The following is a 27157-nucleotide window of genomic DNA, read 5'->3' as shown; positions in this document are numbered from 1 at the left end:
GAGGAGCGGGCTGCAGGACCAATCAGTCCAGAGTGACAAACTGATTTTGGTTGTGGCTCTGCTGATTGCAGCTCCCTTACAGATTTTTCCCTTTGTCACTCTCACGCCACTCCTTTTCTCTTTCTCTGCTGTTCTCTCATTCTGTTTCCAGCCTGGTAATCATCCATCCCTGGCCATTTCAGTCTTGCCTCCAGCAGAATCCTGTACTGCTTAAAGGCAGAACATGTTCCTATTATTTATGTGCTGTTTGAGACAGGAAGGAGGCAAGGGATCCAGTCCTCTCTTTTCTATTGGGAAATACCTTTTCAGGGCTGGAAAATATAATTTCCACACTAAATCAGTGTCTGTCAATCTGTAGTCTCTCATGGACAGAAGAAACAAAGGTGGCTGGAGGCCTGCAGGCCAGTGACTCAGCACTCTGTTTCAGAGACTAGCAGTGAGATTCTCTGCTCGTGTTATTTTCTTTTTCTCACTGGTGAATGAATGTCTGCAGTATCAACTCAGGGCTAAACAGACATATGGCTTAGATGTTTCTCTGGACTACTAGTCCTCTTTAGGGTTGTGTCATTCATTTTGTCTGCCAGTGATTGTCAAGAAAATAACTGCCATACTCGCGTTAATTAGCATAAACACGTTTAGCATCTCCTGGCTTCCACACAAGCCTCTGATGCAGACCTTTTGGAACAAACATTTACATTTTAAAAAGTCTAAATCAATCTAAACAAATACATGAAGAAATATGCCACATGGCTGTGGGCTACACTAGTTTATTTAGCAGACAATATTTGCTTAATTCTTTATTTTATAGTATGAACAATACAATTGAACGTAGCTTAATAAAACACAGGATATTTTCTCATGCACAGGATACAGAAAGTGTAAACGGTACAGTGAAGTGGTACCAAAAACAAGTGTCCAGAAACTATTATCATTAGATGATGCTTACCCGACACACTTGTCCAAATTGATGGGTCATGTGAAAGAAATGCTATAACCACCCCCCAGCCACATATAGCTAAGAGGATGGGTCACTGTTGTCGAGACATGTACACACAATAGATGGCTGTAATCACCCCCAGACACACCTGGCTAATTTAATAGGTCATGTAAATATCCTGCCGAAGTGGAGTCTTTTTTTCTTCCTTTTTTTGACAATGACCCGGCATAATCCCAACTCATACTACTACCAATACAAACATTGTCATCGCTGTAGTAGGAATCTGCAGGTAGCTAAAGCTAACAAACTAGATTTAATGTTAGCTAGCTAATATTAGGCTATAACTAGCAATGTAAATAGTTCTGATTCATATAATATTACTACACAGATCATACATGTAACATTAGCTAGCAAGCCAACAAGCTAACGTTTGCTAGCTAACTAACAGTATGCTTTAACTAGCAATAAAAATAACCTAATGAAAAATATGTCTGAAAATGTAGCTAGACTCTTACATACATGGATGAACGCTTTACGACAGACTGGAACCATTTAACGCCGTTTTGTTTGTAGCTACATCTTGTTTGGCCAGCGTTGTCAAGTCAATCCGGTTCATACTGACCGTGGCGTGTGCAGAAAGTAGTCCATCACTTTCCAACTGATCTGTTGATAGCGCATGCTAAGTAAGTATAGGGTGTCAATGTTGAAAAAAGCAGCAAAACTTTTGTAGTTCTCGATGGCTAACGTTATATCTTTCAAAAATGGCGCAGTAGAAAGGACTGTCAACACATACTGAACAGCTCACGTTATAGACAAACGCATGCTACATGGCAGACCAATCCAAATCAATCAAGTGTATTTATAAAGCCTTTTTTACATCAGCCGATCACTGTGCTATACAGAAACCCAGCCTAAAACCCCAAACAGCAAGCTATGCAGATTGTTACGTACGCCTCTTGGAGGGGGGAACGCAACACCCCGCTACATCAACTCCCAGTGGAGTGAAAAAAGTATGTGATCGTAGGTGCGGGGAAGGACGACAGAGGCAGAGAAATACCGTTTACAGGGAATTTATTATTCCTTAACACGGTAATGTGGGGAGAAGGGGCTGGACAGAACCAAAGCAAAGATAGTAAAAGTTAAGGAATCCCCTCCTACCTTACCTGCCTTCCCACTCTTTACCTAACCTTAAGCACCACCTGGCGTGCTAACCAAAATACGGGGTGGTCCGCCGAGGTCTTACCTAGTGTGCGTAGACAGATTAAATACTACGGGTTATGTATGCCCGCAGCCCTCTTGCCTAAACACTCCCAAGGTGCATTCCCCTTCCCCCCACTGGGAACACATGAAACAGAATAATGTAACAACCCTGGGTTTATAAGCGCGGAAATCGACACTGCCGTTCGAGCATGCTTTTGCAGTACAGTCGATAGCGCGCCGGACTTCGGGCTAGAAGGTCGAGGGTTCGAGACCTGCTCCCTGCTGTTTCATTACACTGGTGTCAGAAGTGATCGGACCTTGCATCCACGACAGTGCATGTGCTTGGCAGGTGAGCGCGTTCCTGTAAGACGTAGAGTCGCAAGCTAGCGCGAGGACGCGCTCTTTGATAGGAGGGAGTAGTGTAACGACCCTGAGTTTATAAGCGGGGAAATCGACACTGCCGTTCGAGCATGCTTTTGTGGCACAGTCGATAGCGCGCCGGACCTCGGGCTAGAAGGTCGAGGGTTCGAGACCTGCTCCCTGCCTGTTTTATTACAATAATTTGTCGATTCTTTAAGTGAACATTTTAAATAACCAAAAACACTAAGTCCTATTGTCATACACATAACTCTGAAGGAGCGGCTACAAAATATCAAAAACTTTCACTGACCACCACAACAATCAACACAGGACATAAAAAGAAGCTCTCTTCCCTGACTAAGGAATACTGGCTTTTATCAAGCTGGAGAAGGAGTTTGTAAGGAAGAGAAAGCTGTATCCCCTGACGAGAGGGAGGGGTCAGAGCTCCAATCAGCAATGGGGCCGACCAATCAGCTGCCTCAGGAAGCCATTTCCTGAAATACACACACATACAAACCCACAACAACACAGAAACTGGTGAACGTAACACCAATGTAGAAGCACGGTGGCTAGGAAAAACTCCCTAGAAAGGCAGGAACCTAGGAAGAAACCTAGAGGAACCGTGCTCTGAGGGGTGGCCAGTCCTCTTCTGGCTATGCCGGGTGGAGATTATAACAGTACATGGCCAAGATGTTCAAACGTTCATAGCTGACCATCGGGGTCAAATAATAATAATCACAGTGGTTGTAGAGGGTGCAACAGGTCAGCGCCTCGCTCATCTCCCGGCATGTCCAGCCCATCCATTATCTCAGCCAATCATGGCAAGCGGGAAGGTTCCATCCTTTTTCCGTGGCTCAACCAACTAGGCTCGTAATTTAACTATTTTATTTGTATTTATGGATAATGAATTTTGATAAATTAAATGTTTACGTTCAAATGATGCTCCTGTGAAGAAGTGACGTGTGACATGCGCCTAGTTTCCTGAAACGAGTCACATTTTCATGCCAGATCGGTAGGCTATGCACCTGTTTTTAAAGCGAAGCAATGTGCTTACTATTAGGAAAGTTGATAAATAGTAGTCCTAGTCTAAATAAAATCGAATGGGATCCTACTCTTTTTAGTTGAGTCCATCAAAACTCTGTTTTCTCACGCAATTGCATAGCCTGTAGAAATGTTGAGCAACATGAGCTCATGGGCTCTAATGAAGTGTTTTTGATTAGATTTTCGATTACATTTGCATTATTGTCAGAGTGATTAGAATTACAATAGTGTTCTGAATACCGAACAGTTAGCAAGTTTGGTAGGCTACTAATGACCATCAGAGCTTGGAGAAACCTAATTACCATGACTAAATTGTCACGTGGAATTTTACTGGCATCAAGACCGCGGGTGTGGCGGTAATACGGTCATGGTAACAGCCCTAGTCCTCTCTCAATCTCTTCCTCTCGGTTTCTTCCCCTCCCTTCCGCTCTCTGTCAACCTTTCCCATCTCTCATTATGTTTATCTATCCTGCTTCTGTGAATTTACCTCGTCTTCATGCTCTTTCTCACCCTCTCTCGCTCCATTTTCCCTCCGGCTTCTAACTTTTTCTGTATCTCCCTCCACTCTCTCTCTGCTATGTTATCTTCTGTCTGCTCCCTCTCTCTCCCTCACCCACTATCTCTGTGTGTCTCACTCACACACGCACGCAAGCAAGCTCATACACGCTGTCTCCCACTGGTGCTCTCTTTCCATTTATATTGCCTCATCTCGCTCTCTCCGACCACTGCACTTCCTGTGGCTGGCCTGATGCATATTATGCTAGCTCCAGATATGTTAATGTACTCTGCATGAGTGGGGAAAGCCCTGGGGAACCAGAGAGGGAGTCGCGCCTGCTCCTCCTCTCTGCCCAGGAACTGCTCATGAGTGGGTAGAGACAGAGCCAGTCCCACCCTGTACTGGAGGTAGCAAAAGCATCATCGTCACCCACTATGCCACTATGGCATGATGTTCCGCATTCATTGTTTTAAGTCTGGATACCCTCTTCATAATGCTTTAAAAGCACACTTTATAATTCCTTAAATCCATTTCATAATGCATTTTATTGCACAGCATCGGTGGTTTCCTTGTGCTTATGGGTGACTGTTTTAAATGTGTGTTGGGTGTGGAAGTTTAGGTGTATGTGAGAGGGAAGTGTAAGGTGTCCTTGTATGTGTTTACATGATGGCCTTTGCAAATTCCGCACGAACACTTCCACCGTGTCGCTCCAGGTATAATGTTGATATTGACGTAAACCCACCTTGCCTTTCATAGCAGAGCACATGTTTTTGCTGAAGCTTTTGCCTTATAATATAACTGGTAACATATTTGTTAGTACTCTTACTACATGTGGTGATTAATTTCTTTGCTAGATGGTAAAGGATGTGTGTGTGTGAATCTGTCGTCTGTCTTTGTCTTGTGTAGCAGAAAACATCAGGACACATTCAGACACAGCCATATATTTCTCTGCATAAGGCTCACATTTTTCAGGGATATTTCAGTAGAACTGTAGTCTAGAGGCAGTATCTGTGGCTGTAGAGATAAAACCACTAAACAACTGCAGATCCACAGGCCCTTTAGTAATCCACTCCGTTGTATAGAGGAGAATCAAAATGACACACCAGAAAGACAGCACAACTTTGGAGAATCATGTTGGTGTCGTGATTGGATTAATCTTTCGCCGTGCATGAGTTTCTTTGTGACTGTATGTGACACACAGACAAACGCGTATTCGTGCATTCTGAAAGTATTCAGACCCCTTCACTTTTTTCCAAATTTTTACATTACAGCCTTATTCTAAAATTCAATCTACACACATTACCCCATAATGATAAAGCAACAACAGGTTTTCAGAAATGTTAGCAAATGTATAAATTAACAGATACCTTATTTACTTAAGTATTCAGACCCTTTGCTATAAGACTCAATTGAGCTCAGGTGCATCTTGTTTCCATTGGGCATCCTTGAGATGTTTCTAAAACCGTCGGTGGTAAATTCAGTGGATTGGACATGATTTGGAAAGGCACACACCTCTCTATATAAGGTCCCACTGTTGACAGCATGTCAGAGCAAAAACCAGGCCATGAGGTTGAAGGAATTGTCCTTAGAGCTCCGAGACAGGATTGTGTCGAGTCACAGATCTGGAGTAGTGTACCAAAACATTTCTGCAGCATTGAAGATCCCCAAGAACACAGTGACCTCCATCATTCTTACATGGAAGAAGTTTGGAACCACCAAAGACTCTTCCTAGAGCTGGCTGCCCGTCCAAATCTGAGCAATTGTGGGAGAAGTGCCTTGGTCAGGGAGGTTACCAAGTACTCGATGGTCACTCTGACAGCTCCAGAGTTCCTCTGTGGAGATGGGAGAACCTTCCAGAAGGACAACCCATCTCTCCAGCACTCCACCAATCAGGCCTTTATGGTAGAGTGGCAAGACGGAAGCCACTCCTCAGTAAAAGGCACATGACAGCCCACTTGGAGTTTGCCAAAAGGCACCCAAAGGACTCTCAGACAATGTGAAAGAGTCTGATGAAACCAAGATTGAACTCTTAGGCCTGAATGCCAAGCGTCACGTCTGGAGGAAACCAGGCACCGCTAATCACCTGGCCAATACCATTCCTACGGTGAAGCATGTTGGTGGCAGCATCATGCTATGGGGATGTTTTTCCGGGACTGGGAGACTAGTCAGGATCAAAGCAAAGATGAACAGAGCAAGGTACAGAGACCCTTGATGGAAACCTGCTCCACAGCGCTCAGGACCTTAGACTGGGGTGAGTGTTCACCTCCCAACAGGACAACGACCCTAAGCACACAGCCAAGACAACGCAGGAGTGGCTTCGGGAAAAGTCTCAATATCCTTGAGACGCCCGGGCTTGAACCCGATCGAACATCTCTGGAGAGAACTGAAAATAGCTGTGCAGCGATGCTCCTGATCCAAACTGACAGAGCTTGTGGAACTGCAGAGAAGAATGGAGAAACTCCCCAAATACAGGTGTGCCAAGCTTGTAGCGTCATTCCCACAAAGAATTTATGCTGTAATCGCTGCCAAAGTACTGAATAAAGGGTCTGAATACTTTATGTAATTGTTAATTTTCAGTGCTTTCTAAAAAACCTTTTTTTTTGCTGTGTCATTATGGGGTGTTGTGTGTAGATTGACCCCCAAAAAACACAATTTAATCAATTTTAAATAAGGCAGTAACGTAACAAAATGTTCTAACAGTTAAGGAAGGGGTCTGAATACTTTGAATGCACTGTATATACACACATGGTTGTGTGATTTTAATTTAACCTCATAACTAAGTGAAGACTATATGGATATGACCTAGGCATGGCAAAATTATTGCGTACTTGATGTTGCCTCAATTTATAGAACACCACATTCATCAGTCCCACTTCTCAGTGGGTACAGGCTCAGTGGTGTGATGGCTTGTCTTTGCCTTGTACCTTCTTTTTTTTTGACATCCAGAAGCTGAGAGACCCATAAGTGCTACTGTGGTTTCACGTAGTTCTGTTCTGTCTCAGTAGTGGCAGATGAGAGATGGGCCACAGTGGTGGAATGAGAGCGAGCGCTGTCTCATGCACTCTTTCTTTCAATTCAAGAAACTTTATTGGCATGAAAAGTGAAGGAATCGACAGTCCTGTACATGTACACTGTATGTACAAAACATTAAGGACACCTGCTCTTTCCATTAAATAGATTGACCAGGTGAATCCAGGTGAAAGCTATGCTAAGCTATAATGAAGGATTTTTAAGCCTTGAGACAATTGAGGAATGGATTGTGTGTATGTGTGCCATTCAGTGGGTGAATGGGCAAGTCAAAAGATTTAAGTGCGTTTGAACAGTGTATGGTGGTAGGTGCGTTGCTGGGATTTTCATGCTCAACAGTTTTGCGTGTGTATCAAGAATGGTCCACCACTCAAAGGACATCCAGCCAACTTGACAACTATGGGAAGCATTGGAGTCAACATGGGCCTGCATCCCTGTGGAAGGCTTTCGACACCAAAGGGGGGTGCAACTCAATATCAGGAAGATGTTCTTAATGTTTTGTACACTCGGTGTATATCCAGTCTTTTTCACACTCACGCGATTTCCTCTACCTCCTTTTCTTCCTCATGGTGTCTCCCCATCACCCCTCATGCCAGTACTCTCTCACACACACCATTTCTCCCTCCGTTTGTGTCAGTTCTCAGTAGCGTGGACATAAATCTCTCACACACACAGTCCCAGTCCCGACGAGAAGCTGTAGCAAGACTGTGGTTTTTATTTTTGTTTAAAAAGTATCTTTCTCCAATATCTGTCTTGTTTGGTCCATCAATGAAACTGACATACTCATAGCAGAGCTGAGGCTGATTGATCATGGTTGATGAATCACATGAGGTCCAATTTGATTGATCACATAACGGGGTCAGTTTTCCTCACTGGATGATTGACAGCACCACTGAGCCTTGTAGCCATGCCTGTTTAATTAGCTATTTGATTTCCTAATCTGGCATCGATCTGCTCACTCACCCCCTTTATCTCGGAAAAGTTATCAAGACAGTACAGAAGTTTCTATCTGAAAAGTTATGAAGGTTAATCCAAGTAGTTTCTTTCTGATTTTAGGAGGCATTGTGGACAGTGTGTGACAGAATGCAGTAGTGTGTGGATGCCTTCCGCAATGCAGTTGTTACTGGACGTTAGTGCTTCACTGAGTCATTGATCTCTGCACTTGCTGGGAAGTTTTGCTCCTAGAAAAGGTAGGTTTCTAGAGGATAAATTGCAATACCACAGAGAATTCGCTTTGTTCTAATGGCTGATTTTAATGACCGCAACAACAGAGCACTGAGCTAAGAGGCGGGATGGAGAATACCCGAGTTGTAGCTGTGCCCGCCGCGAGGATACACACATCCCTATCTTGTCCTACCTCCCCTCTACAACTGAACCATATAGCCTGAGAGCGAGTGCGCAACACATAAATCCGTCCCCAGTCTCATTGGCGCTTATAAAAATGCCATGAATCAGCTTCCGCCTCAGCTCTCAACAGTTTCCACCCCCCTCCACCTTCTGCACCTTCTGCACCTCCACCTTCTGCACCTAATGATTTACTAGCTGAGCACCATAGAAGACTGACGGTGAAGGCCCAGACTTTTACCAGTCATCCTTTCTTCCTTCCATTGGTCACCTTGCCTTTTATTAATTCACCCAACCTCTAATAACAGCTTTGTCAGGTGGGTGTCAACCTCTCCTCACTCTCACCCAGCTGTCCTCCTTACCCCCTCACCACTATCCTCACCCAGCTGTCACCATGATTAATAGACCAATAACAAAGAATTTAAACCTTTCTGCCAATAACAGCTAGTTTTCAGTTCCCCTTCCTGCTCAGACCACTCCGACAGTCCTAGAACAATTCTTGCTTGAATTATTTTTGCAAAAACTTTTTTCATTTTGAATGGAAATCTATTACAGTAGGGTACTTAATTGTTACCCAGAAATTATTTCATATTGATCTAAAAACGGCAGCATTGGGCCATTTCATTGGCTCATTAATTTTTTGCACTACAATGTCAATTTTCCAATTTTGTACTTTCTTTCTTTTTTCATCCCTCCAATAGAGTTCCAGACACTTGTAGAATCTATGCAAAGGTGCATTGAAGCGGCTCGTGGTGGCCCAACGCCCTATTAAGACACTTTTTATATTGATTTTGGCACCTTTTTAATATGGATTACATCCTATGTCTTTGTCTCTAGCCAAATAGTTAGTCCTCAAAAGTTTACAAGCTCATTTGATTCGGATCTTTACTCAAGCTTCAATGAGTAGCTAATTGCAGTCTTGCATTGCATACTTGCGTAGGGTATAAATGAGGCTTTAGATCATCAACAGCTGTAAAACTGATGGGAAAACACTGTCACACTACTCCTCTAGAGTGGCCAGAGAGACCGCAGGTCTTATGCTAATAGACTTAAGAGAGGTCATCTTTCCAGGAACGCTAGTTAACACCAACTGGAAGGAAGTAATCATCAACTCCCCATACATTTTCGTGGTAATTTCCTGTATTACTAAATGGAAAGAGTTTACAAACCACACACAAGTCAGAGTTATATTTTAAACTCCATCTTTAATTATATGAGCTTCACCATAGCCCTTTGACTCTCAGATCAATTCAGTGTCTATAAATAAATTCTCTGAGAGTGCTTACAAAAGAATACTTAGTATCTTTTATAGCCAAGATACACCCCTCTCAACTCACATGACGAACCACAGATCTTAGGAACTTCACAAAGGGCCTTTTACTTGAAAGAGGAGTATCCCATAGCCAGATAGCATTAGCTATAAATTATCGTTCAGTTTGTTCTCTTAGACGAGGTTCTACTTCTCGTTCTTGGTACTTCATATTACCAAAACATTACCTCATCCAATGGCATATATCAATTGTCAATTCTAGATACTCCCATCTCAAATACACCCCCTCTTCTCCCCACTCCTGGAGAAGCTCACTAAGGGGAGTGAACCTCTAGGTCATATACTATGAAAGATAAGTTCAACATCAGAGGGGTGGTATAATGGTTCCAGACACTGCCATACTCCCCCCCCCCCCCCCCCCCAATGGGAAAATGAGGGAATGACTAGAGTACAGACATAGTGGAGCCCTTTACATGGGTTCACAGATATATTCATTATGAAGACAATGATTCAGCTACGACAACATACACACCATTAGGGCTTGTCAGAGCACCAACGTTATACCAGAACGCCCTCATTAACTCTCAAGTGCAGTTTAAATCAATATCAAGTCTTGATCTCTGTCAACTTTTGATCGCTGTGGTAGGACATTGAGTCACCTGCTCCCCCGTTGGTGAATCCAGCGATGTGCAGTGTGTCGTCGTCAGCTCCTGGACCCACAGAGGAGGAGTACTTGGCAAACTCTCTCGTTTCCCCTCAAAGTCCTCCATGTCCATCCTCAGCTCATGTCCATCCTCATACTTCCTTCCCTGGATGAGATGGAATATGTCTTCCATCTCACCCGGAGTGATCCCATCGCCTGTGCCGTCCATCCTGCCGTCAGTGGCCAGTACACCTGCACGCCGGACGTTGGGCCAATGAGGTAGATGCTGCTGGGTTGGGTGTTGTCATGGTTGTAGATGTCAGCACAGTCTAAAGGCAGGGTTTACTGAGAGTGGACGGCTACAGGAGCCAATAGAGCCAGGAGCAACATTACCTTCATTTTACCGGGTGGAGAGAGTTGTTTCACGTTGATTTATGTCATCTCGTTTTCTGTTTTGATGGTTTTTCTGATTGATTCTGACTCTTATGCCTGTGATGAGCCCAAAATAACATGATCAACATTACAGATTTTTATGGAGTTAACTGTGCAATAGACCGTATCTGCTGACTGGGTGGAAATGTTGTAGCTGTGTGTTCATTGACGTCAAGGTACCAGTACTGCTTTTTGGTTCTTGACTAACAAGCCATGGTGAGAATCAGACGCCTGTGTATTTTCCTGAACTAATATGTGCGTGCATGCTAAGTTTGACAAAATCAGCTTAACAATTTGATAATCTATGAATGTAGGTGGATTTGCAGTTTTCACAATTTTGTTGCCGTAGACCCTGGAAGCTTTTGGTCTTAGCAACTTTTTAAAGCTACTGTGAGATCAATACATCCTTTTTTGGGACTTTTCTGAGATATAGCCATTGATTCTTGAAGAATATAACTTATGCCACATGAGCATAGTATAACTTTCTTACCCAATTAGAACCATTCAAAACATGGTAAACTATCAATTTCATTCTGTGGATGGACAGTCTTTACATCCAGAGCTGTCTATGAATGTAAGAGTAGTTCTCCAGCCCCATCCCTCAGACTTTTACCAAAACAGCTTTAAAACTGAATGTTTTATCTCCTCTTGGGGCAACATTTATCTATTCTTGACAAAATGGGAAAACTGTGCAAACAAAGGGGTAAATACCATATATGGTTATTCATAATGCAGTATCCAGCCTTTATTTTGTATTTTTTACCATGGGCTATGTTTTGGTGGTACATGTGTGATGCTGATGTAATTGTGCGAGGTTAAGACCGTTTGTATTGGAATGGAACACCTGTTTGTGTGTGTGACTCATCTGGCCTTCAGAGGTCTGACTGGTCAGGTGCCATATGAGGACAAGGCCTTTTGGCTATGGTGTCCCTCCACCAATGACTTTGCAGAGTAATTATTTTAAACCACTATCCTCAATCTCTTCATGGTCATTTGCTGCATTTCTATTGGTCCTCCTGTCCTGACACCTAACGTCCAGATCGTCCCTTCATATGGACAACCTGGCTTCGTTCCAGTTCTCTACCCTTCTCGTGGTGTGCACTCGTTCACTAACAATCATGCGTTGGATTGGTGCAAGCCTAGCTGGAAGGAGTTTCCACCATATTCCTCACACCAGTCCATTCCTTATACACTCCCCCTCATAGATTTAAAAGTACATGCTTCAGGAAGGGTAGATAATCCTAACGCAGCCAATGTCCCATAACAACCCCGTTTTTATCTTCTAGTGAGTTTTAAATCAGGAATCAAGACATCATAACGGACATGTTATTTTCGGATCAATGAAATGACAAAACCATGTTTAGTTAAAGCATCTCACTAAATGCAGTTGTAACTATAATGGTTTGATAAGAAGCTACAACAGAGTTTTGTGTAGGAACACACAACTAGTGTATTTGTTGGAAGTGATACAGATGATGTTAAAACATCTCACTAAATAGCCCTAATATTATTTCCCCTCCAACTGTATTGTCTACTCTCTCTCTCCACCCTGATAATCAAGAACTCCGCCCTGATAATCAAGATCTCCGCCCTGATGATCAAGATCTCCGCCCTGATGATCAAGATCTCCGCCCTGATTTGACTACCTCTATTTCTTCCTCTTGGACACGAGCCAGACCGACTTAGCTCTATACTCGCCTCGCCCTCCTTTCTCTCCCTTCTCTCCTAGTCTTGCTGCCCTTCCCTCTCGCTGTCCTCCTCCCTCCTCTTTCTCCCCTTCCTCTAGTTGTGCTGTTTCTTCCTGTCCTAACCATAAAAGATGTGGTTGTCAGGCAGGGGTCAGCCCATTAGTAAAAAGGGGGCCTTGCCAGTCATAGATCTGTCTCTCTCTCAGTAAAGCCAGGTGGCACAGGATGGAAGGATGGCCACGCCCGCATCCCCTACTGCCCCCGGAGGACATTAATCACTGGGGGGGATATGGGATGAAGTGTGTCCGTGTGTGTGCTTTCGCAAAGCCGAGACATTGTGTAGTACTGTTGTGTACGACATGATTACAATTGCTTTGACTATCACAATCGCATCCTGTCTGGCAGAATATAAAATCATAATTGTTCCGACCAATAATTGAGGTTTGTCCACCAATGACCAAGCAATACACTCTGGTGTCCTGTTCCCATGAAGGGAGGACTAAACTCACTACTGACTGCTACTTTGTTTTTGTTTATCCTCTTTTTTCTGAGACATTACCAGTATTGATTTAATTAGGAAATAAAGTGCTGTGACCATTGTTTTTGATGAGCAATTTGAGCCGCAAGGGGGGGGGATTGTGACACTAGAAGAATATGTGTGCCTGCTCAGAGGTTATTAGGCTCTGTGGAACTAGATGGAGGAGTTCGCGCCATGCCCTCTTCCTCCAGGGTAGGGAAGAAGACTCTGGGGACTCTCCTACTCAGGGGAGCAAGATCCTGGTTCTCCTGAGCCCATCCCTCTTAGTCATCCAGGGCCTGGAAGACCAAACAAATGATTTACTCTGACTGGCTCCAGCTAAACCTCATTATCTCTAGCTTAGATGTTACTGCCTGGTTCCATCAACATCACAACAATATACCTTGGGATTAATTAACCTGTCCACACACACACACACACACACACTCGCTCTCAGTCGGTCATTTCAGGAAAAGGGTGGGGCGGGGGTGCTCCTTTTTAAAAGCCACACAGAGCTACAGGTGCAGCAGATTGCCTTGTCTTCAGAATGCGTACAGTATTTCCATTACAGCATTATTTATTGTAAGATGCTGCCCAGTGCACATATACTGTAACAGTCATCGCATCCCACCACCATTCCCTCCATTCTAATTGGTTAGCATCCATAATGCTGTAATATATACAGGAAGTGCAATGCTTCCTGGCTCTTCTCCTCTCTTCCACTGTGAAGAAATGGCACCTTATTCCCTATATAGTGCACTACTTTTGACCAGGGCCCGTCAAAAGTAGTTCACTGTCTATATAGGGAATAGGGTGCCATTTGAGACATACTGTGAAGCAGTGCCTGGTCTCTGTGTGCAGCTGGCTGTGTTGCATTCACTGTAGTTCAGATTCACAACATTATTTCTGTCTGTTGAGCCACTGCACGACGTTAGCCATTATCTCCATCTCATCACACCTACAAAGGACAGCCATCCGGAAAATGTGTTCAAGTTAAACTGGGGGGAGGGAGAAGGGAAGATCAACTCCATTTTTGAATTTTCTTTGATCTTAGGGGAAATTAGGGAGTTGGCCAGTTCCATGCTGTTGCCTAAAGAGAGCTCTGTAACAACAATTTGGGATAATAGCAATAAAGACTTGTTTGGTTCATCAATAAATACTTAGTTACAGAACTCCCACCCTAGGTGAGAGGCAGCCTACACTTTTATTCCTTTGACTTCATGTAGATGAATGAGTCTAGGGTAAACTAGTAGTAATTTACCTGTTTTTTTAAACTCCATACTTTTTTGGATAACTTGTGTGTGATGCTCTCTGCACAACCACAAAATGGGGGGTCCAATGTCAATGAGACTATTGCTGAAGGACAGGAAGAGAGACGGAGTAAAGGGCCGCGTCAGCAGCAACGGACCACTTATAACAATTAGCAGCACATTGCTAACAGTGCTCACAGGCTTAATATGTCATCGACGGGTTGGCTGCAGATGAATGACACAGTATGAGGTGACACACCAGCTAAACAGGCTATTAGCTGTATCTGAAGATGAGCTCTGAGGTGATTGGTACTGTCCCGTGTGGCTCAGTTGGTAGAGCATGGCGCTTGCAACGCCAGGGTTGTGGGTTCATTCCCCACGGGGGGACCAGGATGAATATGTATGACCTTTCCAATTTGTAAGTCGCTCTGGATAAGAGCGTCTGCTAAATGACTTAAATGTAAATGTGTCACAGTGATGGGGACTAGGGATGATAGCAAAGCTATTTGTTTGAAGGATATGATTGGGCACTGTGGGTAGTAAGAGGTTAGGAGTGGTACTATTTTGGCTGTGTGTTCATATTCAAGTCAGGTATACACTGAGTTTACGAAACATTATGAACACCTGCTCTTTCAATGACCTAGACTGAGCAGGTGAATCTAGATGGAAGCTATGATGTAAGCCTGACTTTGACTGACAGTGAAAATTATATAACACACATCTCTCAGATATACGTTCAGGAGAGGGTCCCTCATCCCCTTCCATCCCTCCCTCCTTCCCTCCTGTCTGGTTATGTAGCATTAGCATGCAAAGTGTTACCTGGGGTGTTAACGCTTGGCTAGCTGAAAGAGAGGTATGAAGGGAGAGATGATGTTATGGGAAATTAGGGAGTTAGCCATTTCCATGCTGCTGCCTAAAGAGAACTGTGTAACAATATAGGACAGGGAGAGAGACTAAAGCTTGAGAGAAGGAGAGATCTAGTAAAGTGCCTCGTCAGCAGCAACTGGGGCCATTAATAACAATTAGCAGCACAGTGCTAACAGTGCTAATCTCACAGGCTTTGTCTTGAATGGGTTGGCTGACACCGTATGAGGCGACACCCCACATAAACAACAAGACTGGGATAGGATAGGACTGGGTAGTAGGAAGTCAGGAGTACATACATACATACATGCATACAGTTGAAGTAGAATCACAACTTTTATTTTAAGAATGTGAAATGTCAGAATAATAGTAGAGAATGATATATTTCAGCCTTTATTTCTTTCATCACATTCTCAGTGGGTCAGAAGTTTACTTACACTCACTTAGTATTTGGTAGCATTGCCTTTAAATTGTTTAACTTGGGTCAAACGTTATGGGTAGCCTTCCACAAGCTTCCCACAATAAGTTGGATGAATTTTGGCCCATTCCTCCTGACAGAGCTGGTGTAACAGTCAGGTTTGCAGGCCTCCTTGCTCGCACACGCTTTTTCAGTTCTGCCCACAAATGTTCTATAGGATTGAGGTCAGGGCTTTGTGATAGCCACTCCAATACCTTGACTTTGTTGTCCTTAAGCCATTTTGCCACAACTTTGGAAGTATGCTTGGGGTCATTGTCCATTTGGAAGACCCATTTGCGACCAAGCTTTAACTTACTGACTGATGTTTTGAGATGTTGCTTCAATATATCCACATAATATTCCTCCCTCATGATGCCATTTATTTTGTGAAGTGCACCAGTCCCACCTGCAGCAAAGCACCCCCACAACATGATGCTGCCACCCCAATGTTTCACGGTTGGGATGGTGTTCTTCAGCTTGCAAGCATCCCCCTTTTTCCTCTAAACATAACAATGGTCATTATGGCCAAACAATTATATTTTTGTTTCATCAGACCAGAAGATATTTCTCCATAAAGTATGATCTTTGTCCCCATGTGCAGTTGCAAACCGTAGTCTGGCTTTTTTATGGCGGTTTTTGAGCAGTGGCTTTTTCCTTGCTGAGCGGCCTTTCAGGTTGTCAATATAGGACTCGTTTTACTCTTGGATATAGATACTTTTGTACCTGTTTCCTCCAGCATCTTCACAAGGTCCTTTGCTGTTCTGGGATTGATTTGAAATTTTAGCACCAAAGTACGTTCATCTCTAGGAGACAGAACACGTCTCCTTCCTGAGCGGTATGACAGCTGCGTGGTCCCATGGTGTTTATACTTGTTTACTATTGTTTGTACAGATGAACGTGGTACCTTCAGGCGTTTGGAAATTGCTCCCAAGGATGAACCAGACTTGTGGAGGTCTACAATTTTTTTTTCTGAGGTCTTGGATGATTTATTTTGATTTTTCCATGATGTCAAGCAAAGAGGCACTGAGTTTGAAGGTAGGCCATGAAATACATCCACAGGTACACCTCCAATTGACTCAAATTATGTCAATTAGCCTATCAGAAGCTTCTAAAGCCATGACATAATTTTCTGGAATTTTCCAAGTTGTTTAAAGGCACAATCAACTTAGTGTATGTAAACTTCTGACCCATTGGAATTGTGATACAGTGAAATAATCTGTCTAAACAATTGTTGGAAAAATTACTTGTCATGCACAAAGTAGATGTCCTAACCGACTTGCCAAAACTATAGTTTGGTAACCTTTGTAGGACACACGTTCCGCTAGCGGAACCCCCCCCACAACATTCCGCTGGAAAGGCAGCGCGGGAAATTCAAAAATATTTTTTTGAAATATGTAACTTTCACACATTAACAAGTCCAATACAGCAAATGAAAGATAAACATCTTGTTAATCTACCCATCGTGTCTGATTTTAAAAAATGTTTTACAGCGAAAACACAACATATATTTATGTTAGATCATCGCCAAGTCCAAAAAACACACAGCCATTTTTCCCAGCCAAAGATAGGAGTCACAAAAAGCAGAAATGGAGATAAAATGAATCACTAACCTTTGATGATCTTCATCAGATGACACTCATAGGACATCATGTTACACAATACATGTATGTTTTGTTGATAATGTGCATATTTATATCCAAAAATCTCAGTTTACATTGGCGCCATGTTCAGAAATGCCAAAATATCCGGAGAAATTGCAGAGCCACATCAAATAAAATACTCATCATAAACTTTGATGAAAGATACATGTTTTACTTAGAATTAAAGATACACTTGTTCTTAATGCAACCGGTGTGTCAGATTTAAAAAAAACTTTACGGAAAAAGCACACCATGCAATAATCTGAGACGGTGCTCAGATATACACAACATTTCTCCGCCATGTTGGAGTCAACAGAAAAACGAAATTACATCATAAATATTCCCTTACCTTTGATGATCTTGATCAGAATGCACTCCCAGGAATCCTAGTTCCACAATAAATTGTTGTTTTGTTCAGTAATGTAAAATATTTATGTCCAAGTAGCTACTTTTGCTAGCAAGTTTAGTTCACATGTCCAAACGCTGGCGCCGGTCCAGGCGAACTCGGACAAAAACTTCAAAAAGTTATATTACAGGTCGAATTAACTTGTCAAACTAAGTAGAGAATCAATCTTCAGGATGTTGTAATCATATATATCCAATAACGTTCCAACCAGAGCATTCCTTTGTGTCTACAGAAGTAATGGAACGCAAGGCGATATCATGAGGAATGCGCGTGACCAAGAACTGGCATTCTGCCATACCACTGACTCAAACAGCTGCCATGCGGCCCCACATCACACTAGAGGCTTCATTCAACGTTCTACAGACTGTTGACATCTAGTGGAAGGCGTAGGAAGTGCGAACAGATCCATATCTTACTGGGATGTGAATAGGCGATGAGTTGAAAATCAACCAGCCTCAGAATTTCCACTTCCTCTTTGGAAGTTTCCCTGCCATATGAGTTCTGTTATACTCACAGACATAATTCAAACATTTTTAGAAACTTCAGAGTGTTTTCTATCCAATAGTAATAATAATATGCATATATTAGCATCTGGGACAGAGTAGGAGGCAGTTCACTATGGGCACGCTATTCATCCAAAGTGAAAATGCTGCCCCCATCCCTAAAAAGTTAACAAGAAATTTGTGGAGTGGTTGAAAAACAAATTTTAATGACTCCAACCTAAGTGTATGTAAACTTCCGACTTCAATTGTACATTCAGGAGAGGGTTTCTCACCCCCTCCCTCCTTCGACCCCCTCCTGTCTGGTCATGCAGCATTATCATGCAAAGTGTTAGCTGTGGTGTTAGCGCGAGGGTTGGAGGGAGAGAGTGAAGGAAAGCACTTTAGGAGCTTAGTGCGGCCTTCCTCTCGCTTCTACGTATTATACATGTAATGGAGCTGAAACCTGCTAGACAGTCATTCCTCCTTTTTATGAGATGGAGAGAGAGATGGCTGGACAGATCACAGTATAGATATGTTTTCCACACCTCCCCTCAAACCACCTGACAATGACATGACATTCTAAAGAATTAGACTGAAGATTTATTTAACACTGTTTTATGCGCCTCTGAGAGGTTGTTTTTCGTTTTAAAAAATTGACAAGAGGATGACATTAATACTGTTGGGAATCATATGTTTTTTGATTGAAGAAATATTTGATTTGTGAAGATAACTGCAATGCTGCTGTAGCCAATAAAGTCTACTCTGTCAGCTATAGAGAAAGCCATAGTGGTACCATACTGTGTTGACAATGCTATCCCTGACTGCAGGCTGATGTGTGTGTGGACAGGACATGACTCCTGTTATGAATGTTTCATGTGACCTTTCACCTCAGTGAATGCAATGCCATAGAGCTGTCATAAAGGTGACACAACAGCTGTCATAAGCAATCCCATCAAATCATTTGGTATTTATGACCCCATCCGTGCCCTGTGATACATTCAGTGGTTCCTCATCCTAACTCAAGATGCACAAAAGCAACTCTGTATTTTCTTGTAAATCATGCATTGAAGTCCATGAGAAATTGGAATGAATGCCCACAACATAAATCAAAGTTGAGTATTTCAGCTCATCGGCTCTGTTAGGCTGGGTGCTGCTGGGGAGGGAGGGAAGGGGGTTCCCGGCCCAGCGCAGCGAGCCCAGGGACCTGATCAGGATTCTGGGCAGCTTGGCATCGATTGCTGCCTCCCTGATCCTGACTCCCAGAGAGATGTGGAGATCAAGTCATTCAGTCTCCCCCATATCACCACACTGCTGCTGCCTCACCTCAGAAACTAACCATCTCTTTCTTCTCTTTTCTACTCTCTCTCCTTGCAGCTCTGACCGCCTGATGGATGACACAATAAGGTAAGCCTAATGCAGACATACATTCTCTCTCACCGAGCATATGTTTTATTATCCATGTGGGGACCTAAAATGTATTTCCATTCAAAATCCTATTTTTCCCAGACCCCTAAACCTAACCATTACTCTTAACCCTAAACCTAACCTCTAAGCCTAAAATAGCTGGGAAATATCCCCACGAAGGAGAATTTTCCTTGTTTTACTATCCTTGTTGGGACTTTTTGGGTTAATTTTTTTCCCCGGTACCCACGAGTATAGTCTCTCACACTCACACATGTACAGTACCAGTCAAAGTTTGGACAAACCAACTCATGCAAGGGTTTCTCTTTATTTTTTACTATTTTCTACATTGTAGAATAGTAGTGAAGACATCAAAACTATGAAATAACGTAAGGAATGATGTAGTAAGCAGAAAAGTGTAAAACAGATTCTTCGAAGTAGCCACCCTTTGCCTTGATTACAGCTTTGCACACTCTTGGGATTCTCTCAGCCAGCTTCATGAGGTAGTCACCTGGAATGCATTTCAATTAACAGGTGTGCCTTTGTGCAAGTTAATTTGTGTGGAATTTCTTTCCTCAATGCGTTTGAGCCAATCAGTTGTGTTTTGACAAGGTAGGGGTGGTATACAGTAGATAGCCCTATTTGGTAAAAGACCAAGTCTATATTATGGCAAGGACAGCTCAAATAAGCAAAGACATGAAGGTCAGTCAATCCTGAAAATGTCAAGAACTTTGAAAGGGTCTTCAAATGCAGTCGCAAAAACCATCAAGCGCTTTAATGAAACTGTCTCTCATGAGGACTGCCACAGGAAAGCAAGACCCAGAGTTACCTCTGCTGCAGAGGATAAGTTTGTTAGTTACCAGCCTCAGGAATTGCAGCCCAAATGAATGCTTCAGAGTTCAAGTAACACACATCTCAACTTCAACTGTTCAGAGGAAACTGCTTGAATCAGGGCTTCATGGTCGAATTGCTCCAAAGAAACCACTACTAAAGGACACCAGTAAGAAGACTTGCTTGGGCCAAGAAACATGAGGAATGGACATTAGACCGGTGGAAATCTGTCCTTTGGTCTGATGAGTCCAAATTTGAGATTTTTGGTTCCAACCGCCTTGTCTTTGTGAGACGCAGAGTAGGTGAACGGATGATCTCCGCATATGTGGTTCCCACCGTGAAGCATGGAGGGGGAGGTGTGATGGTGTGGGGGTGCTTTGCTGTTGACACTGTCAGTGATTTATTTAGATTTCAAGCACACTTAACCAGCATAGCTACTAGAGGTCGACCGATTTATGATTTTTCAACACCGATACCAATACCGATTATTGGAGGACCAAAAAAAGCCAATACCGATTAATCGGCCGATTTTTATTTATTTGTAATAATGACAATTACAACAATACTGAACACTTATTTTAACTTAATATAATACATCAATAAAATCAATTTAGCCTCAAATAAATAATGAAACATGTTCAATTTGGTTTAAATAATGCAAAAACAAAGTGTTGGAGAAGAAAGTAAAAGTGCAATATGTGCCATGTAAGAAAGCTAACGTTTAAGTTCCTTGCTCAGAACATGAGAACATATGAAAGCTGGTGGTTCCTTTTAACATGAGTCTTCAATATTCCCAGGTAAGAAGTTTTAGGTTGTAGTTATTATAGGAATTATAGGACTATTTCTCTCTATACGATTTGCATTTCATATACCTTTGACTATTGGATGTTCTTATAGGCACTTTAGTATTGCCAGTGTAACAGTATAGCTTCCATCCCTCTGCTCGCCGCTACCTGGGCTCGAACCAGGAACACATCGACAACAGCCACCCTCGAAGCAGCGTTACCCATGCAGAGCAAGGGGAACAACTACTCCAAGTCTCAGAGCAAGTGACGTTTGAAACGCTATTAGCGCGCACCCCGCTAACTAGCTAGCCATTTCACATCGGTTACACCAGCCTAATCTCGGGAGTTGATAGGCTTGAATTCATAAACAGCAGAGCTGCTGGCAAAACGCACGAAAGTGCTGTTTGAATGAATGCTTACGAGCGTGCTGGTGCCCACCATCGCTCAGTCAGACTGCTCTATCAAATCATAGACTTAATTATAACATAATAACACACAGAAATACGAGCCTTAGGTCATTAATATGGTCGAAACCGGAAACTATCATCTCGAAAACAAAACATTTATTCTTTCAGTGAAATACGGAACCGTTCCGTATTTTATCTAATGGGTGGCATCCATCAGTCTAAATATTCCTGTTACATTGCACAACCTTCAATGTTATGTCATAATTACGTAAAATTCTGGCAAATTAGTTCGCAATGAGCCAGGCAGCTCAAACTGTTGCATATACCCTGACTCTGCGTGCAATGAACGCAAGAGAAGTGACACAATTTCACCTGGTTAATATTGCCTGCTAACCTGGATGTCCTTTAGCTAAATATGCAGGTTTAAAATTATATACTTCTGTGTATTGATTTTAAGAAAGGCATTGATGTGTATGGTTAGGTACACGTTGGGGCAACGACAGTCCTATTTCGCGAATGCGCACTGCAACGATTATATGCAACGCAGGACAGGCTAGATAAACTAGTAATATCATCAACCATGTGTAGTTATAACTAGTGATTATGATTGATTGATTGTTTTTATAAGATAAGATTAATGCTAGCTAGCAACTTACCTTGGCTTCTTACTGCATTCGCGTAACAGGTGGGCTCCTCGTGAGGCAGGTGGTTAGAGCGTTGGACTAGTTAACCGTAAGGTTGCAAGATTGAATGCCTGAGCTGACAAGGTAAAAATCTGTCGTCCTGCCCCTGAACAAGGCAGTTAACCCACCGTTCCTAGGCCGTCATTGAAAATAAGAATGTGTGCTTAACTGACTAGTTAAATAAAGGTGTAAAAAAATAAAATAATACATAATCGGCGTCCAAAATTACCGATTTCCGATTGTTAGGAAAACTTGAAATCGGCCCTAATTAATCGGCCATTCTGATTAATCGGTCGACCTCTAATAGCTACCACAGCACTGTGGCACAGCACTTCAACAGGACAATGACCCAACACCTCCAGGCTGTGTAAGGGCTATTTGACGAAGAAGGAGAGTGATGGAGTGCTTCATCAGATGACCTGGCCCCCACGATCACCTGACCTCAACCCAGTTGAGATGGTTTGTGATGAGTTGGACCGCAGAGTGAAGGAAAAGCAGCCAACAAGTACTCATCATATGTGGGAACTTCTTCAAGACTGTTGGGAAGGCATTCCAGGTGAAGCTGGTTGAGAGTGTGTAAAGCTGTCATCAAGGCAAAGGGTGGCTACTTTGAAGAATCTAAGATATGTATGTTTATTTGGATTTGTTTTAAAACTTTTTTGGTTACTATATGATTCCGTATGTGTTAGTTCATATTTTTGATGTCTTCACTATTATTCCACAATGTAGAAAATAGTAAAAATAAAGGAAAACCCGTGAATGACAAGGTGTTTCCAGACTTTTGACTGGTACTTATATATATAATTTTTTGGGCTTATTTGTCTATCCTGGCTCCAGAATTGGGGGGTTGGTGTGGTAGTTGTGGTAGAAATTCTATAGGAAGAGGGACTGAAGATTCTTTCAAACAACAACTTTATTATAAGATATGCGAAAATGGAGCAGGTCAACAATCCACTCACCTTGCACAGTTAAAAAGCCCAACGAACAGAGTTGGCTTTCTCCTTTAATAGAATGTACATCTTCTTGTCTATGTGACAGTTAGCAGAATTCTCTTTTTCTACCTGCAATTCCCACATAGCTAAATTCCTGCCGATCGTAAACACAGAAGGTCACACTGCGGTGTCACACAAGGCAAGTTTGTATCAGAAAACAATACTACCATATAACGTACAATATTTAAGAAAAAAACAGCATAGTATGTCTAATTAAACAGTATAGTATGTCATGAAAATTAATTTCCTCCACATAGCTACAGTGGATGTTAGACATCTCCATGGGCATGAGGTGAAGTCTAAAGAGTCGAGTACAGAGACATTAGTGATCCTGACAAATCAGATGGTGACTTGTGTGGAGCGCTTTGCCTCTGACCCCACCTCTTAACATCCACTGTGACACCATTAGATGAAGAGATTACACCATTAGCCCAGAGATGGATACAAGATCAGCTTTCAGGCCTAAGTGGGCTGATATGGTCAAGCACAGTTTGAGGAGAGAGGAAGTGGACTATGCCGCTATCCCTCCCACCATCTCAGACTCCCTGTTGCATTTTTTCCTACCACCATGTCAGCCTCCCTGTTACCTCTGCCTCATATGCCATAAGGGGTGTCCCCAACCTCCCCAGTCATGTGTGGCCAACCAGCCCAAACTCCTCCACCCTCCCTCCCCATCCCATCCATCTTCTCTCCTTGCCGCAGTCCACCCACAGATTGCTGCCCGTAGGGGAGGCTACTGGCACAGGTGCTTCATTAAGTGGACTTGTGAGCCATGCAGCGCCTCTTCCCGTCCAGCCTCCCTCTCCCACTCTCCTTCCTCTTGTTTAAGTGAAGCAGAAAATTACACTGGATGAGAAAGTCACCATCATTACCGGTTCTCTCGAAGCCTTGAACACGCCTAACAAGACACACACAGCGAGAAGATAATGAAGCTTCTTTCTTTTTTCTCTTGATTGTTTGTGTTATTATGTCCTGTGGGGGCGAGGAGGGCTGAGATATGATTGATTTATGTGTCTTAATATGCAATCAGGTTTTAAGACCCTTTCACAGGTTGGAGATAACACCTGGCAATGTTTTGAGAGTAACAGTTGATCAGGTACTCCAGTGAGTCCCCCGAAGCAGAAACGAAAGTGTGAGATTCTTACAACACAAAAATGCTGTTTTTCGTAGTTACATTAACATCTCCATATTTAGATGTTTCAAATTGCAGTTAGACTGGAGAGAATTGGTCTCAATAAACTTATCTAGAAGCCCCACAGCGAGTTTACTTTAGGTCATTTTCCTTGAGATGCTAACGGTAATGAGCTAAGCTAGTTTAGCATTGAGCTGGTGTTCAGCCAGGTTGAGTCAGTGTGTGTATGAGTTAGCATTAGACCAGCCCCTATCAGATAGCAGCTCTGATTGCCAGTAGCACATTAGCGTAGCGCTAATGCTGGCCCAGTGTTACAGTCCGTCAGCAGTGTTGGGCTTTGGGAAGAGAGGCGATCTGTCTTCCCCTCTGACTCTGGAGAACATGATATATGAGCTAGACCCTTGGCATAGAGAGAGATTGTCCCCTCAGCAATACCCTGCAAGAGGTGTTGCACACGCTTACTGTATTTACTCAGACTCACATTGTACTTACAAAGAAAACAGAGTACACATTTTAAACAACCACACTTTCTCAATCAAACTCACTCGCACCCATGCATACACACTCAAACACACAGTGCACTCACATCCTTGCTCAGTCAAACTCACTCAAAAACACCAAACACGCACATATGCTCACTCACCTGACCAAGTCACTAATCTGACAACCAGGCTCAGTATACTAGGTTCTGACAGCCATGTAAACAAGTCTGGTTGACCCCCCCCCCCTGGGTTCTACTCACAAAGGGCCATACCTGGCCTAGGGGGCCCCCAGGACACCCTTTTCGTGTTTTACTGTTGTCACCTTGTTACAGTCTCTGAGGCCAGGGCTGACTGTTGCGTAATCCTACCTGTCCCTGCAGCTAGGCAATTAGCCTCAACAGATTTGTTCCCATATTTGTAACCAGGGATAAATTGTTTACATCTGTTTGATCCCAACCATTTTTCTCCTCGCTGCCCCCAAAAAAGAGGCTGCCTGTATCCTGTATTTAAATCCAGGAATTCCACTTAAAAACAAATCTATCAGTATGTTGCCAAATACTGTCTTATTTGAGGTCTTAGCACGTTATAAGGGAAGTCATTGGGAGAGGGGTTTTGTGCTGTGGATTAAGGTGCAGGGTTAACTACATCAGATGCCATTGCGGGGCTAAAAGGAGTTGAGTGTTAACTGTCAAAATATATTTAACTAACTGGATTCTCTCAAACAGCTTCATTAAGGTAGTCACCTGGAATGCATTTCAATTAACAGGTGTGCCTTGTTAAAAGTTAATTTGTGGAATTTCTTTCCTTCTTAATGCGTTTGAGCCAATCAGTTGTGTTGTGACAAGGTAGGGGTGGTATACAGAAGACAGCCCTATTTGGTAAAAGACGTCCATATTATGGCAAGGACAGCTCAAATAAGCAAAGACATTATTAAGTCATGAAGGTCAGTAAATCTCCAAAACTTTGAAAGTGTCTTTAAGTGCAGTCGCAAAAACCATCAAGCGCAATAATAAAACTGGCTCTCGCGAGGACCGCCACTGGAAAGGAAGACCCAGAGTTACCTCTGCTTCAAATGACAAGTTAATTAGAGTTATCAGCCTCAGAAATTGCAGCCCAAATTAATGCTTCAGAGAGTTCAAGTAACAAGACACATCTCAACATCAACTGTTCAGAGGAGACTGTGTGAATCAGGGCTTCATGGTTGAATTGCTGCAAGGAAACTACTACTAAAGGACACCAATAAGAAGAGAATTGCTTGGGCCAAGAAACACGAGCAATGGACATTAGACCGGTGGAAGTCTATCCTTTTGGTTTGATGATTCCAAATTTGTGGTTTTTGGTTCCAACCGCCGTGTCTTTGTGAGACGCAGAGTAGGTGAACGGTTGATCTCCGCATGTGTGGTTCCCACCATGAAGCATGGAGGAGGTGGTGTTATGGTGCTTTGCTGGTGACAGTCTGATTTATTTAGAATTCAAGGCTCACTTAACCAGCATGGCTACCACAGCATTCTGCAGTGATATGCCATCCCATCTGGTTCGCGCTTAGTGCGACTGTCATTTTGTTTTTCAACAGGACAATGACCCAACAAACCTCCAGGCTGTGTAAGGGTTATTTGACCACAAAGGAGAGTGGTGGAGTGAAGCATCAGATGACATGGCCTCTACAATCACCAGACCTCAACCCAGTTGAGATGGTTTGGGATGAGTGAAGGAAAAGCAGCCAACAAGTGCTCAGCGTATTTGGGAACTTCTTCAAGACTGTTGGAAAAGCATTCCAGGCGAAGCTGGTTGAGAGAATACCAAGAGTGTGCAAAGCTGTCAAGGCAAAGGGTGACTCTCATATCAATTTTCTTTTTATTTGTTTAACACTTTTTGGTTACTACATGATTCCATATGTGTTATTTCATAGTTTTGGTGTCTTCACTATTATTCTACAATGTAGTGTGGTTGTGTGCACCTACCCTTGCCACCACTCCTGAAAAATTACCTAGGGGAAACAGTGTGTGTGTGCTGGCAGTACATGCCTCAGTGTTTCTGTGCGCTAATATCCACCGGTCCTCAGTGACTCAGCTCCCCCTGTAATGCTCTCTCTCGCTCTCTGCATTTTAAGTTACTGTGAAAGTCCCCCCCCCAAATGGATTTCTCCTCCTCCACCCACCTTCTGTCTGTCATGGTAGTTGCACTTGGGGGACCTACACACACAATCGTGGCTCATACTCTCTGCTAGAAAAAAGCTGTTTATAACATAGCAGAAGTCTTACAGGGTTGATATTGTAGGGTGGGTCACCTCTCCCATTTAACCTATGTAAACTACCGTTCAAAAGTTTGGGGTCATTTTAGAAATGTCTTTGTTATTTAAAGAAAAGCTTTTAAAAAATTGTCCATTAAAA

At 42.9% G+C, this 27157-nt stretch overlaps 1 protein-coding gene across 3 annotated transcripts in view; it reads left to right on the top strand.

The window, feature by feature from the left end:
* The window catches only part of LOC139548863 (Golgi SNAP receptor complex member 1), a 54443-nt gene that overhangs the window by 19309 nt on the left and 7977 nt on the right, over positions 1 to 27157 (top strand). For all 3 annotated transcript variants that reach the window (XM_071358760.1, XM_071358762.1, XM_071358761.1), the window contains one exon: positions 19429 to 19458. In XM_071358760.1, the coding sequence (XP_071214861.1) occupies positions 19429 to 19458 (30 nt within the window). The remainder of the gene's footprint in view (positions 1 to 19428; positions 19459 to 27157) is intronic.

The sequence above is a fragment of the Salvelinus alpinus genome, chromosome 22 (assembly GCF_045679555.1).
Source record: "Salvelinus alpinus chromosome 22, SLU_Salpinus.1, whole genome shotgun sequence".
In the NCBI taxonomy this organism is placed as follows: Eukaryota; Metazoa; Chordata; class Actinopteri; order Salmoniformes; family Salmonidae; genus Salvelinus; species Salvelinus alpinus.
Note: the sequence above shows the minus strand (reverse complement) of the source record. Positions and strands in the feature narration are given on the sequence as shown.